At 31.7% G+C, this 13,178-nt stretch overlaps 1 protein-coding gene and 1 pseudogene across 1 annotated transcript; both read left to right on the forward strand.

Moving 5' to 3' along the window:
* Nucleotides 1-67: 67 nt before the first annotated feature.
* LOC125812289 (sugar transporter ERD6-like 16) lies at nt 68-3,601 on the forward strand. The gene is made up of 16 exons (XM_049491798.1): nt 68-237; nt 347-409; nt 494-583; nt 683-742; nt 844-909; nt 1,070-1,135; nt 1,289-1,364; nt 1,819-1,883; nt 1,976-2,149; nt 2,251-2,335; nt 2,431-2,477; nt 2,575-2,637; nt 2,731-2,790; nt 2,886-2,999; nt 3,162-3,276; nt 3,370-3,601. The coding sequence occupies exons 1-16, from the start codon at nt 79-81 to the stop codon at nt 3,483-3,485; spliced, it is 1,419 nt and encodes a 472-aa protein (XP_049347755.1). The 5' UTR covers nt 68-78; the 3' UTR covers nt 3,486-3,601.
* Nucleotides 3,602-7,145: 3,544 nt separating this feature from the next.
* On the forward strand, nt 7,146-8,149 carry LOC125812287 (magnesium-chelatase subunit ChlH, chloroplastic-like; annotated as a pseudogene).
* The last annotated feature ends 5,029 nt before the right edge of the window (nt 8,150-13,178 follow it).

Genomic DNA, 13,178 nt, shown 5'->3' on the forward strand with positions numbered 1-13,178 from the left:
TACCTCCCAAAAATTTCACTTTTTTTTCCCACTCAATACTAAAATCCCTTTTGTTTAATTTCTCTAATAGTAATAATAATGGCAATTGATGAGTGCAAAGATATTGAGAATGGTCTTGAAAAACCCTTTCTTGAAAATGCCAAAATTGTTGATTGTGAAAATGAAGACGGATCTATTTGGATGGTTTTATTAAGCACTTGTGTTGCTGTTTGTGGTTCTTTTGAATTTGGATCATGTGTAAGTATTTCTATTTTCATTTTTTTATTACTTGTTTGTTATAATTTATATGACTCGCTTTCCTTTTTAGTCGGTCATAGTCATCCGCTGTATGATTTTTTTTTTGCAGGTGGGGTACTCTGCACCCACACAATCTGAAATTAGGAATGACTTGAATTTAACTCTTGCCCAGGTTGGTACTTTTAAAATTATTTTTTCATGACTTTTTAATGTATTTTTCATTTTTGATAAATTGAAGGTAATTTTTTTTTTGTAGTATTCTATGTTTGGTTCCATTATAACTATTGGTGCCATGATTGGAGCAATCACAAGTGGAAGAATTGCAGACTTTATTGGGAGAAAAGGGGTATGTAATTGTAAAAGAAACCAAAAAAAATTGAAAAAATAAGAAACTTTGTATTAAAAACCTAAAATTAATGAGATTTTTGTATGTTTTTTGGAACAGGCAATGAGAATGTCAGCTATATTTTGTATAACAGGATGGCTAGCTGTCTATTTTTCCATGGTATGAACTATGAATATATGTATATGCAATTTTTTATTTTTTAAAAAAAAATTGAAATATAATTTTTCTAAGTAATTATTTCTCTGTTTGTGATGATGCAGGGAACTTTGGTACTTGATATGGGAAGGTTCCTCACAGGATATGGCATTGGAATATTCTCTTATGTGGTAAATATATGTGCTTTTTTGGTTTCTCACTCATTGTCCAGGGCCCACATCGGAGCTCCGACTAAATCCTGATTACCCATTGTTATTTTTTTTCTTTTTTTTTTGCTCTTGGATACTAAAATAAATTCAAGAATTTTAAAATTCATGTGTAACTAATCAGGTTCCAGTGTATATTGCTGAAATAGCTCCAAAGAATTTACGAGGAGGATTGACAACAATTAATCAAGTAAGAAAATCCAAAGTCAAGTTCTTGTTAAATTTATAGTATGAAGTAATAAATATAGAAAAAGTGTAAAAGTAGGATATAAAAAGTTTTTTTTTTTTTTCATTTTATAAGTTGTGGGGTTCTGACTTTTGTGGTTAATTGTTTAATCTGCAGCTTATGATTGTTTGTGGTTCATCAGTTGCTTACTTATTGGGAACAGTCATAACATGGAGAAATCTTGCTTTAACTGGTAATTCTTGGAACTTGCCATATAAATATTGTTTACAAGATGTAATCGAACCTCACCAGAGTCGATGCTTAACCAGCTGAGCTACTAAAATTCTCAAAAAAAGAAGTAAAGAGAATTTACCTCAGAAAATGAACTTAATTTGAATACATAAGGAATGATGATGTTGAAGTGGCTTTTAGAGAGAGTAGGTGTGACCATCTCAACTGAAAACTTAAGCTGTTAGATGAAATGGTTACACACTTCAACATGGTATCAGAGTAGACATAAGTTTTGGGATCAAATCTCACCACTATTCATATCAAAAAATATTTTCATGTGCTTCGCCCATGAAAAAGAATCAGGTCTACACGTGAGGGAGCGTGTTGAAAATATAATTAACTAATAAACATGTGCTCTCTCTGGATGAAATGGTTACACACTTAAACAGAGTACTGAGTGATTGCTTCATTTGTAGGAATTCTTCCATGCACTTTCTTGCTAGTAGGTCTATTATTTATCCCAGAATCTCCAAGATGGCTGGTGAGTTTTCAACATGAAATGGACTACATTCAAGTTTCATCATGAATGAGAGGAACAAAGTGAAAAATATACTGGTGATTACAATGTTGCAGGCAAAAGTAGGTCTTGAGAAAGAATTTGAAGTGGCATTGAGAAAGCTTCGTGGTAAAGATGCTGATGTTTCTCGTGAAGCTGCTGAAATCCAGGCTTATGTTGATACTCTTCAAAGCCTCCCCAAGACTCGAATCTTTGATTTGTTCGGTAGCAAATACATTCGATCTGTGATCGTAAGCCATTTTCCTTAACATTTCCTGAAATTACGCGTTTAGAAGAGCTTAGACAGAGTTAATGTTCTTGAAATTCAATTCTTCAACTATTTTTTTCTCAGATTGGTGTTGGATTGATGGTATTCCAACAATTTATAGGAATAAATGGTATAGGTTTCTATGCTAGCCAGACTTTTGAATCAGCAGGTAACGTTGTCCTTCGCTTTTTACTCTGCCAATGAGATTATGAGAACTAAAATGCTCCGAATAATGTTACTAATGATGTGAATGAAAAAATGCAGGACTCTCTAATAGCAATATTGGGACTATTGCCTATGCTGTAGTGCAGGTTTGTAAATCTCGACAAATTGTTAAAAAATTTGATAAAATTCCAAAGTGAGTGAAAGTGTTGGATCACTAAAACTCTAGTCTTATTGCTTTGACAGGTTCCGATTACTATTGTTGGTGCATTTTTGATGGACAGATCAGGAAGAAGGCCACTTCTTATGGTATATTCAATTGTTTTTTCGTCTTCTGATAATGTTAACTGAATAAAATCTGTGGAGATAGAGCATTTATACGAGCTGTTTCATCGTTTTCAGGTGTCAGCAACAGGAACATTTCTTGGTTGTTTTCTGACTGGAGCTTCTTTCTACCTAAAGGTAACTCATTGAAAGCACAAAACGTCGATCACTTAGTAGTAAAAGTTACATTGTTGCTTCTTATTTGACAGTCTCTTTCCTTTTTGTTAAACCAGGGAAATGACATCTTACTCGAATGGGTTCCACTTCTAGCTGTATCTGGTGTACTGGTTTACATATCCGCGTTTTCAATTGGAATGGGAGCAGTTCCTTGGGTTATTATGTCAGAGGTAATTCAGAGCCATTCTCAAGTAGTGTTCCATCAATTACGTAGTCTGAGGTTATTTGACATGAGCTTGAGCTCGATATACACAATTTGTTATACCAAATACACTTCTATACAAATATTGTGTAACCTTATAACTTGTAAATTTCTGCTCAAAATATTACAGATATTCCCAATTCATGTAAAAAGTGCTGCTGGAAGCCTGGTAGTGTTAGTGAACTGGTTGGGCGCGTGGGCTGTTTCTTACACGTTTGGTTTCCTCATGGCCTGGACTAGCACTGGTAAATTTCTACATACTATGCATATATGAAAATTGTAACATCTTTTAGGCTTTTCTTTAGACTAAACTTTTTAATTTTTTGGGGATTTTTCAGGTACATTTATGCTATATGCTGGATTCTCTGTACTCACTATACTATTTGTAGCAAAGGTAGTGCCAGAAACAAAGGGGAAAACATTGGAGGAAATTCAGGCTATCATCAATTCTTGACTGGAAATTTCACAATGTAGTTTAAGACAACTAGATGGACCTCGGATGATCGATATACATAATTTATCGAGAAATGGTTCAATTTTTTTGACGTTGGAGAAACAAAAGAAGGAATGTGATCAACGAAAACTTCCCTGTTGTACCATAACCGGATGTCCCAAGAAGGGAATTCGACAGTGTAGATTTTATGGTAGGTTTTGTAGCAAATGGATTTAATTTTAGAGTTGTGTTGTTCTGTAGCCAAAAGAAAATATGTTGTTGAATGAAAGATGAATTTAAAAGCTGCATTCAGAAAGAAGAAAAAAAAGAACATTTCTTGTTCCTGATTTTTACCCAATCCAATCATTTGTTGGACTATATTGGCTTAGGGGTCGTTTGGTAAAAAGATTAGTAATGCAGGAATTATTTTTTATCAAGTGATTGCTTCATTGTTTTTCACCTATATTGTGTTTGGTTTAGAACTCTACAAAAAAAACTTTTTTCTAATTTTACTCTTGAATTATTATGTTATATATTTCATGTAATTACCATATTTATTACAGTTTAAAACTTGTCACTTGAGGAAGTCTCACGTCATAAACGAGATGAAGTTATTTAAGTAGCCATGACCAAGGCTAATGAAAATCAAGTAACTGATGCAAAAACAAGCTTGGGAAAGAACAATCATAGCATCACAGTACATCGGAATCACATAAAGATGAAATCTTGACAACTTTGTAATGGGTTCAAGCTTACGCCTAGAATAGATCAGAAGCATCATATAATAGTAAGGAAGGCAACTGAGAGAACCCATTACCCATCCTGTTTTCTTGAAGCTGTAAGGAAGGCAAAGAGCTATGAAAACAGTAGCAAAAGTTTTGGAGAGAAAATTCCTTTTCAGTTAAAATTTGAATACAAACGAAATTGTATCACTTTGATGAAAACGATTTCAAAGAGCAGAATAGCGTGAATATTTTTGCCAATTCTAAAGGATGTATACAAAATGTCATTTGGATCCTTATCCAAGTAATAGTAAACCTTGGATTAGTAATCCCTAGATATCCTTAGGGGTCGTTTTGTTGGGAACAAGTTATCCCAGGATTAGTTATCCTGGGATTAGCTATCTTGAGATAACAGTAATTCCAAACATGACAACCAAACAAGATACAATAATTTTATTCCATCACTATTTAATTTTATCTCTCACACCAAACGATCCCTTAGTATTAGATAAGACCACATACCATGTACTAGGTGTGCTTGAGTTGAATTGTGCAAACAAACAGTATTGGGTGGACTACATTTTAATCCAAGGATTATTTTAAATGACACCTCCAACCAAACAACTCCTTAGTGTTAGATTTTAGCCTAGGGTGGTTTGGTATCATTCTGATTTCGCTTCTGATGTAGTTAGTGAGAAGCTAAGTTTCATTTTTAGCTTTAGCAAGGTTGTGACTGCCTGAACAAACTAGTCTACGCTCAGCCAATGGATACCGACGGTTCAATGGATAGGATAGCAGAGAGAAAGCGTAAAAATAATATTAAATAAGATGTAATATTAGGCTGTTTAGTTACATTAGTTCCTTAATAGACATCTTTTTGGCCTTATTATTTTTTTGGTAAGTTGAATCTTTTTGTCCAAGTCTGAGAAGAAATGTACAAGAAAACTTTTTTTTTTGGTCGGGTAAATATTTTCACTTGGTAATTAATAAAATTTCTTTAGTCCTCCAAAAAATAAAAATAATTACACCCCCATCTCTTAAAACAAAACTATTTGGGCCCCAACACCCAACTTACAAAGGGGTCAAAGCATGCCTATTGAATTGATTTATTTTGGCTTAAGTCATCCATATTTCATAGCCTCTTAAAGTTGTCCATATATTTCACTTAGACACATTAATTCAACCTTATACCTATTGAATATCTATACTATAAGGGGTCGTTTGGTGTGAAGGATAAACACAAATAGTCCCGAGATAAATATTTAGTGGCACTTAATTCAGTGTTTGGTTGGGAAGTTTGGGATAACTTATCCTGAAATAAATAAATAGTACCAGGATAAGTTAACCCTCCAAAAGGGTGGTATAATAATCCCATCACAATTTGTGATGGGATAAATTTATTAAATGACAAAACTACCCTTCAAACCCTTTAATTGATAAGCTTTTCCAAGTGCCGCTTATGGTCTTCCAGGTTTCTTCTCTTCTTCATTGCAGTAAGAACCACTCTTTCATTTGGGTACACTCAACTCTTCATTTTCGATTGAAGCTATAGATGGGTGATTGAAGAACTTCTTTACCAATAACCTTCAAGTTTCAAGTTTCTAACAAGGATAATTTTTTTTTTTAAGAATCTGTTTCTCTTTTCTTTCTTTGTCATCATTTCTAATTTGCTAATCTGTTGCATAATAATTTGGATACACTCATCTTTTCTACTTAATGGAAGAAATCAAAATTCTTTTTTGGAATGTTAGGTTTTAGGGTTTTTGTAAATTTTGAAAAAAGTTTGTTCTCTTTATGTTCTTGAATATTTGTAAACAATTTCAAGTTGTCCTCATTACAAGTTTTGTTATGGAATCATTTTTTATAGGAAGCCTTTTATTTTCAAAAGTAAAACTTTTTCGAGCACAAATCCAATTTAGTCGGGCTACCTGTAGTTGTTTTCTTACTTCACGAGTTGAACATTTTTTTAGAGTATTTCTACTGATAAAAAATAGTTATTTGGAGAACTTGCACAATTAAAGGGTTCTCCAAACAAAAGTATATCATGTTGGTGCCTCTGTTTCTCTGCATTAGTTGAAAGTATGTCTAAAGTCGCCTGTAACTGTTGCATCAGAATCAGGTCCATCTAGTGAAGCTTCAAAACTAACTTGCGAGCCCTCATTTTTCTCTCCAGTTCCAAACTGTAACATACCCAACACACAATTCCTCCCTCAGTCTATTTTTCAATTGTAATCTTCTTCTCTCCATCTTGTTTTTGTACGAGGAACATGAATAATGTTTCGCTGAAAAATTACGAATTCCTATCACAATGGCTGGAAAAAATGGTGTTATCTGAAATATTTTTTTGAATTACATAACTGATATTTCTTGGATTTGAAGAACTCTTTGTTTTTTTAACTATCAATTTTAATTAATTAATGTGCATGTTTATTGTTGAATTACATTGACATAAGTTTATTTTGAGATCGAACCTTGTTGGAAAAAAAAAATCACCAGAAACTACCGTTCTTAAATTTGATTTTTCTTTTGTTCAGAAAGATAACAAAAATTTATACTAGTTTAAAAAATGATCAAATCACTAGCTTTCTCAGATAATTTTTTTTAACAATAAATTTGAAAACAGAGAAATGAACTCTAAACTTGGCATACATGATTAAACTCAATATATTCCATCTAATAAATTTATCCAATAAACAACATAGTCGTCATATTGACAAAAAAAAACGACCTAAGATCAGATCCAAAGATCTAATTAGCTATCTGCATAATCGATTTTAATATATGATGATTAATGGTGGTTAAGTTAAGAAAGAAGGTGAAAAAATGCCAAAAAAAATAATATTAAAAACCATTGATGGTTATAATGTTTTAGATGAAAATGATGGTGGTAAGGGGAAGGAAGAGATAGCTAAAGAAAAGAGAGAGAAAATAAGGGTGGATGGCCGCGACGTCACCGGAAATGGGTGGTGTTGGAGGGTTATGGCTAAAGAAGAAAGAAGAAAGAAGAAAGAGATTTTTTAAAAAGTTAGCCATAAACTGCCCCTTTCACGCGCTGCAGTGTTTGTGTGTTCCAGTTTTTTGCCATGTCAGCGAGTGTTCAATAGATACATATTTTAAATAATAAAAGTGTTCAATAGGTACAAGTCTTGATTGAGGTGTTTAAACGAATTATGCGGACAACTTTAAGGGGCCGTAGATAACTTAAACCTTCATAATATGTACCAAAATTGGTTGCCTTAACATATTTCTGTAGGTGCATTTGATAGTGATGCTCCTGGTGATGACATGATGGAGAAGAGGAAAGTTTTTGAGATGGCTCTAAGCACAACTGATGCCATGTTCCAAAACCTCGACTCATCAGAAATTTCACTCACAAATGTTAGTCACTACTTCGATTCAGACCTAACCAACCTCGTTCAGAACCTCAGGAAGGATAGAAAGAAGCCTAGTGCATTCATATCCGACACCACTACTACTAATGCTCAGGTGAGTGTTATCACTTGATAAAAAACTTGAAAGATGTTAACTCGTTAAGTTGATAAAGATCATTTTATTTCATGTCTAATGCCTCTATATGTGATGATTCAGGTACGTACGTTGTCTGAGACTGTAAGGATGCAATGACAAAGTTGTTGAACCCCAAGTAGTATCAAGACATGATGTTCACTGGCTACGAGGGTGTTCGTGAGATTGAGAAACGATTGACCAACACAGTGGGGGTGGAGTGCAACTTCAGGCCAAGTTGACAATTGGGTGTATGAAGAAGCCAACACAACATTGATCAAAGATGAAGAGATGTTGAACAGACTTATGAACATGAATCCAAATTCTTTCAGGAAGTTGCTTCAAACATTCTTGGAGGCCAATGGGCGTGGATATTGGGATAGTTCTGAAGAGAACATAGAGAAACTCAAGCAGTTGTACTCAGAAGTCGAAGACAAGATTGAAGAAATCGATCGATAAATGTATAGCTAAATATATGATCTCTAATTATAGCATGTTTCTGTTGCAAGATAATAAGATCCTTTCTGCTTCCTAACAATTTCTAATGTGAATTCCTTTGATAGTCCCCCGTGTAATTTTTGTTCATTTTTTGGGATATCTTTCTACTTCTATGAGAAAAATACTGCTTCCATATATTCAAAAGGTGCAATTGCCCTCATGCTCTATTTTCAAGCAATCTTAATTTCTCATATGTAAAAAGACTGAATAGGGTAAAGGAAGAAAAGAATGGAAGGACTCTATGGATAGGTTGGATTTAGTTTTAAAATGGGTTACTGGTGGATTTTCTATCTTGGATGGATTGAGTAGTTAAATTTGGTTTTAACTAAAACTCTACCAAAAAAATATATATAGAAAAAGCTAAATAAGAGGGTATTTTTGTAATCAAACCACTTATTTTTAGAAAGTATGTAATGGTTATTATTTTTAGTACAACAAACCAAACAATCAATAAGAAATAATGTCAGGATAACTAATCTAGTATAACTAATCTCAGCATAACTTGTATTCAAACTAAACGACCGCTAAGAGATTTTTACCTATTTGTTGACATGGCAGCATGTGTGTAATACACCATGACAAAAGCGTGAAAGACATCATTTAGCAAAAAGAAATTTTTTTTATCTTTTTTTAAAAAATAATAAATTATCATCACTTCTTCTTCTTTGATTCAGCTACCGTTGCCACCACCTTCCCACCACCACAATCACCGGCGTCACCACCATTAAAGTTCATTCCCCTTCTTTCTCGAGCTACTATCATTCTTCTTTTACACGCCACCTTTTTTTTAATTAGACTTGTCGTTACCATATCCACACTTCTCCTTTCCGTTCCTTCTCTGATCATCTTCTTCCCTTTTTTTTCAGGCCACCATCTTCTTCCCCTTTTTCACCAGCCATCGACCCACCTTCCACCATGGACACCACCTCATTTTTTTTTCAAATCTATCGTCGTCAATATCTTTCTTTCTCCTTGGCCTTTCAAACAATCAATCACAAATTTTAGTTGGTTCATCGAAAAACATTGTCACCACACATCTCTTTCTTTCTGTCAAATCAACTCAAACATGAATCAAATCTAAACTTAATAACAAAAATAAATTTAAAAATAAAGTAGAAAAACTTGGGAGATTTAAGTTTTTTTTTTTTTTAAAGGGAAAGAAGATGAAGTGGGGGCAGGTTGGAGGTGGCAACCTAGTTTAAGATTTCAGTTTTTTTTTTTTAAAATTATAATTATTTTGTAGCCCAAAGTCATATGGCTTCTTTTAATTAGTTATTTTGCCATGTCATGGCAAGTTCATCACACACTTTTTACATTTTTTTTCTTCTGATTATCAAAATGTGTCTAATAGGAACAATTTTTATATAGGTAAAAGTGTTCAATAGGTAAAAAGGTTAAATTGGAGTGTCTAAGTGAAATATGCGGACAACTTTAAGGGGATATGAATGACTTAAGCCATTTATTTTTGTTATAATACATAAGTATCTCTCTTAATTTGGTTTTAGCTGATATCTATATTCTCCAACTTTAACTATGTACAAGTGGACACCTAAGTTTGTATAAAATTAAACAAATAAACGTATTCATTTCATATGGCGTCCTACATGAAAATTTTGTATCCTATGTAGTGTCTTATATGTATTATACCACATATGATGTGTGTGTTTACTTATTTAGTTTTATACAAGTTAAGTGTTTTACTGACATAGATGTCCGTTGAAGCTAAGTTAAAGAGCCATATTTATGTGTTCTACCTTTATTTTAAAAAAAGTGTTTTAGAGTTAAAATATCTTTTAAGCACTTTTAAAGTAAGGGTATGCATTCGTCGGTTCGGTTCCGATTTTATGTATTATCAATTCGATGTATCAATTTTTTATTTTTACATACGCTAAACCAATAACCAATCCAATAAGATTTTTTTATCGATTTTTGTCCTTAATGGTTCAATTTTTGGTTTAACCAATAAGAAAATGCTTATAAAATAAATATATGACTTCTCCAACAATTTAACTCGACAAGACACTAATGTAACTTTAAAATGCTCATAAAATAGAAACAATAATAACTAAAGAACTATACAAGTTACACAAAGAGAATTAAGAGAAATTGAATTTAGGTATTGATTCGATGTTTTGTATAATGTGAAGTTGTGAACTCAAAGTTATCGTGAAGTGTGAATTAAAGACTAAAGGTCAAAGATAGTAACTAGTAAGGTATTGAGAAAATATTTAATATTTATGTACGGATAAAGTAGTAAATTACTATACTCTTAATAGGTTATCGTTTTACCCAATAAACCAATCTTAAAAAATCAAAATCGAACCGATAACCCGATAAAATTTTCTTATAAAATCATTAAAAAATAGTTAACCCAATAGCAACAAACCACTAAAAAAATTTTGGTTCGGTTTATCGGTCGATTCGATTTTTGAGCCCCTTTATTTTAAAGTATTTGGATAAGATAATTTTTATTTTGCAAAACACTTATTTTAAATCAATATAACAAAAATAAATTAAGAGTCATCATTTAAGTCAGGGGTGTTCACGATTTGAGTAAAAATCGATCTATACTAAAAATTAATCAAATAACCATTTATTATTTAAGTTTAATTTAATTTGGCCTAAACTGATTATAAAGAAAGAATCAAGAAGTCGATAGAAATTTACATTTTATATATAAACAATTTTAAATATCTTATAATTATGTTTTTATCAAAATTTGTTGAAAAAACTATATAAATAAACAAACACCGCTAGTATAACCACTCAACCACATGCTAAAAAAAATAAATTCCTAGTGGATTGTTCATGTGATACACACTTCTTATTTTTAATTAGTCTAAAATTACTATGCCTTTGAGAAACAATTGTTTAGTTTAAGAATTTTTCTATAAGAGTCATTGGAATAATGACTCTCAACAGATCTTGAGAAGTGGTGGATTTAATTTCTGAAGTAAAAAAAATTCATATAGTTTTAATTTCAACTTGATTTCAAGTTCATCAATTGCTAAAGTCGATTTTAACAATAAGAGGATTAATTGAAAATATTTATGCGTATGTGTATCTATATATCTAATTTTTTTTCTTCTTCTAATTATGTCTCTATGCGTAGATACACTGAACAATGATTATTTTATAAATGTATTGATGCATATCAAATACATGTATTTGAAAGAACTATATGAAATTGATCTGAATATGTCTAAGTAATACTTGATATACTAGATGTAATTGCTAGTGAATACATCAAATGATACTTGATATATGGATGAAACTGATGTTGAATATATATACACTATATACATGATATACATATAAATTGTGAAAACACATGTAGAAAGATTAATCGTTAATAATGTCAATTAGAATTTTGTAGATGAAGTGAATCACACATATAATCACTTAATGGATACAAATAGATACATGAAATTGTGGAACATATATAAATTGTGAAAACACAGATAGAAATATTTATTAATAAGAATGTCAATTACGTGAAATTGTGGAGCATATATAAATTATGAAACATAGAAAGAAAGATTTATTATTAAGAATGTCAATTAGAAATTGCACATGAAGTGAATCACATATATAATCACTTTAATTTGATATTTTACAGTGACGAAAGTTTGATAGAAGAGAACTTAGATTTTTTGCTCATGAATATACATAATCTTTAAAATTGTTATAGGTGTAATTTTCTCCTTGTTTAATGTGTTTCAGTTACATAAGATCTTAATTACCTAAAATTAGATCATTTTTAATGTGCATGTATCTGAGATACACTGATCACCCGATGTAATTCTTGAAACTATCATTTCATTGAATAGTTAGCACATATAGTATTGTGTTTATGAAATTTTCTCAAATTTATTTACACTTTATTTTATGGGAAATAACACAAATCCCACTAGTTTAAGATCTAATTATGTGCCTTTTCTAAATTACCATTCATATAAGATTTCGATTCCTAAAAACATGTCCAGATTACATGGAGTCAAAACATGATTAACATGTATTTGGATACATTGACTCTCTCATTCACATCTCTCCTCTCTCCCTCCCTCTCTCGCTCACTTCTCTCTCGGTGTATATGTGCTTTAGAATATATTTGATAGCAAAATTACTTGTATTTAGGTGTATTTGACTTGAAATTTGGTATGAAATTATTAATTAGTGAGACAATTTGTAATCATTTCAAACTATAGGAAGAATTAGTAAATATGGTAGGAATATTTGTATAATTAGATAATTTTTCCTTTATTTAATAAGTGTAAACCAAAAAATCTAGCAAAAGGCCAATTCAGGTCCAAGTTCAAAACCAACAAAAATAAAAAAAAATGAAGAACTTACAAAAAATCTACTATTTTAGGATCTAATTACTTAGATACACTCTAGTTTGCAATAATATTGCGAATCTTGTCAGATTATGATGCGTCCAGATACATGTATCTCAGGATACATGGAGTCAAAATTAAGTGCAATATGTTCAGGATACACTATATCCAAGTGGATTTGCAAGTATTTGAGATACATAGACAAATTTTGCTCGCCTCCCTCCATTTCGCACGCCCCTCTCCTATGTATTTGGTATCCCAAATACATATGAATCACACTAGATACATATAGATACATGTATCTAATGTGTATCTAGTGTGATTCACATGTATTTGGAATGCATGACTATCTCACTTCTCATCTCGCTCGCCTCTCTCCCTCTCTCACTTACCTCTTTCCCTGTTTTACTGTATGTGTAGCAAAAATACATGTATTTAGATGTATCATTTTCATTCTTCGATATATGATATGAAACACTTAATTAGTGATAAAATGCACAACTATTTGATAGTATATAAATAGAATTAGTATATATATTCCCTAAAACAAAAGCAATAACAGTCAATTCCAATTTCTTGTTATTGGATAAAAATCGAACATCTTTAAGGTTTGCAGGGCCATAACAAATAATTGGTGTGTTATTTACTTAATT

The sequence above is a fragment of the Solanum verrucosum genome, unplaced genomic scaffold, assembly GCF_900185275.1.
Source record: "Solanum verrucosum unplaced genomic scaffold, falcon-dt-bn FXZP01000115.1, whole genome shotgun sequence".
Taxonomy (NCBI): domain Eukaryota; kingdom Viridiplantae; phylum Streptophyta; class Magnoliopsida; order Solanales; family Solanaceae; genus Solanum; species Solanum verrucosum.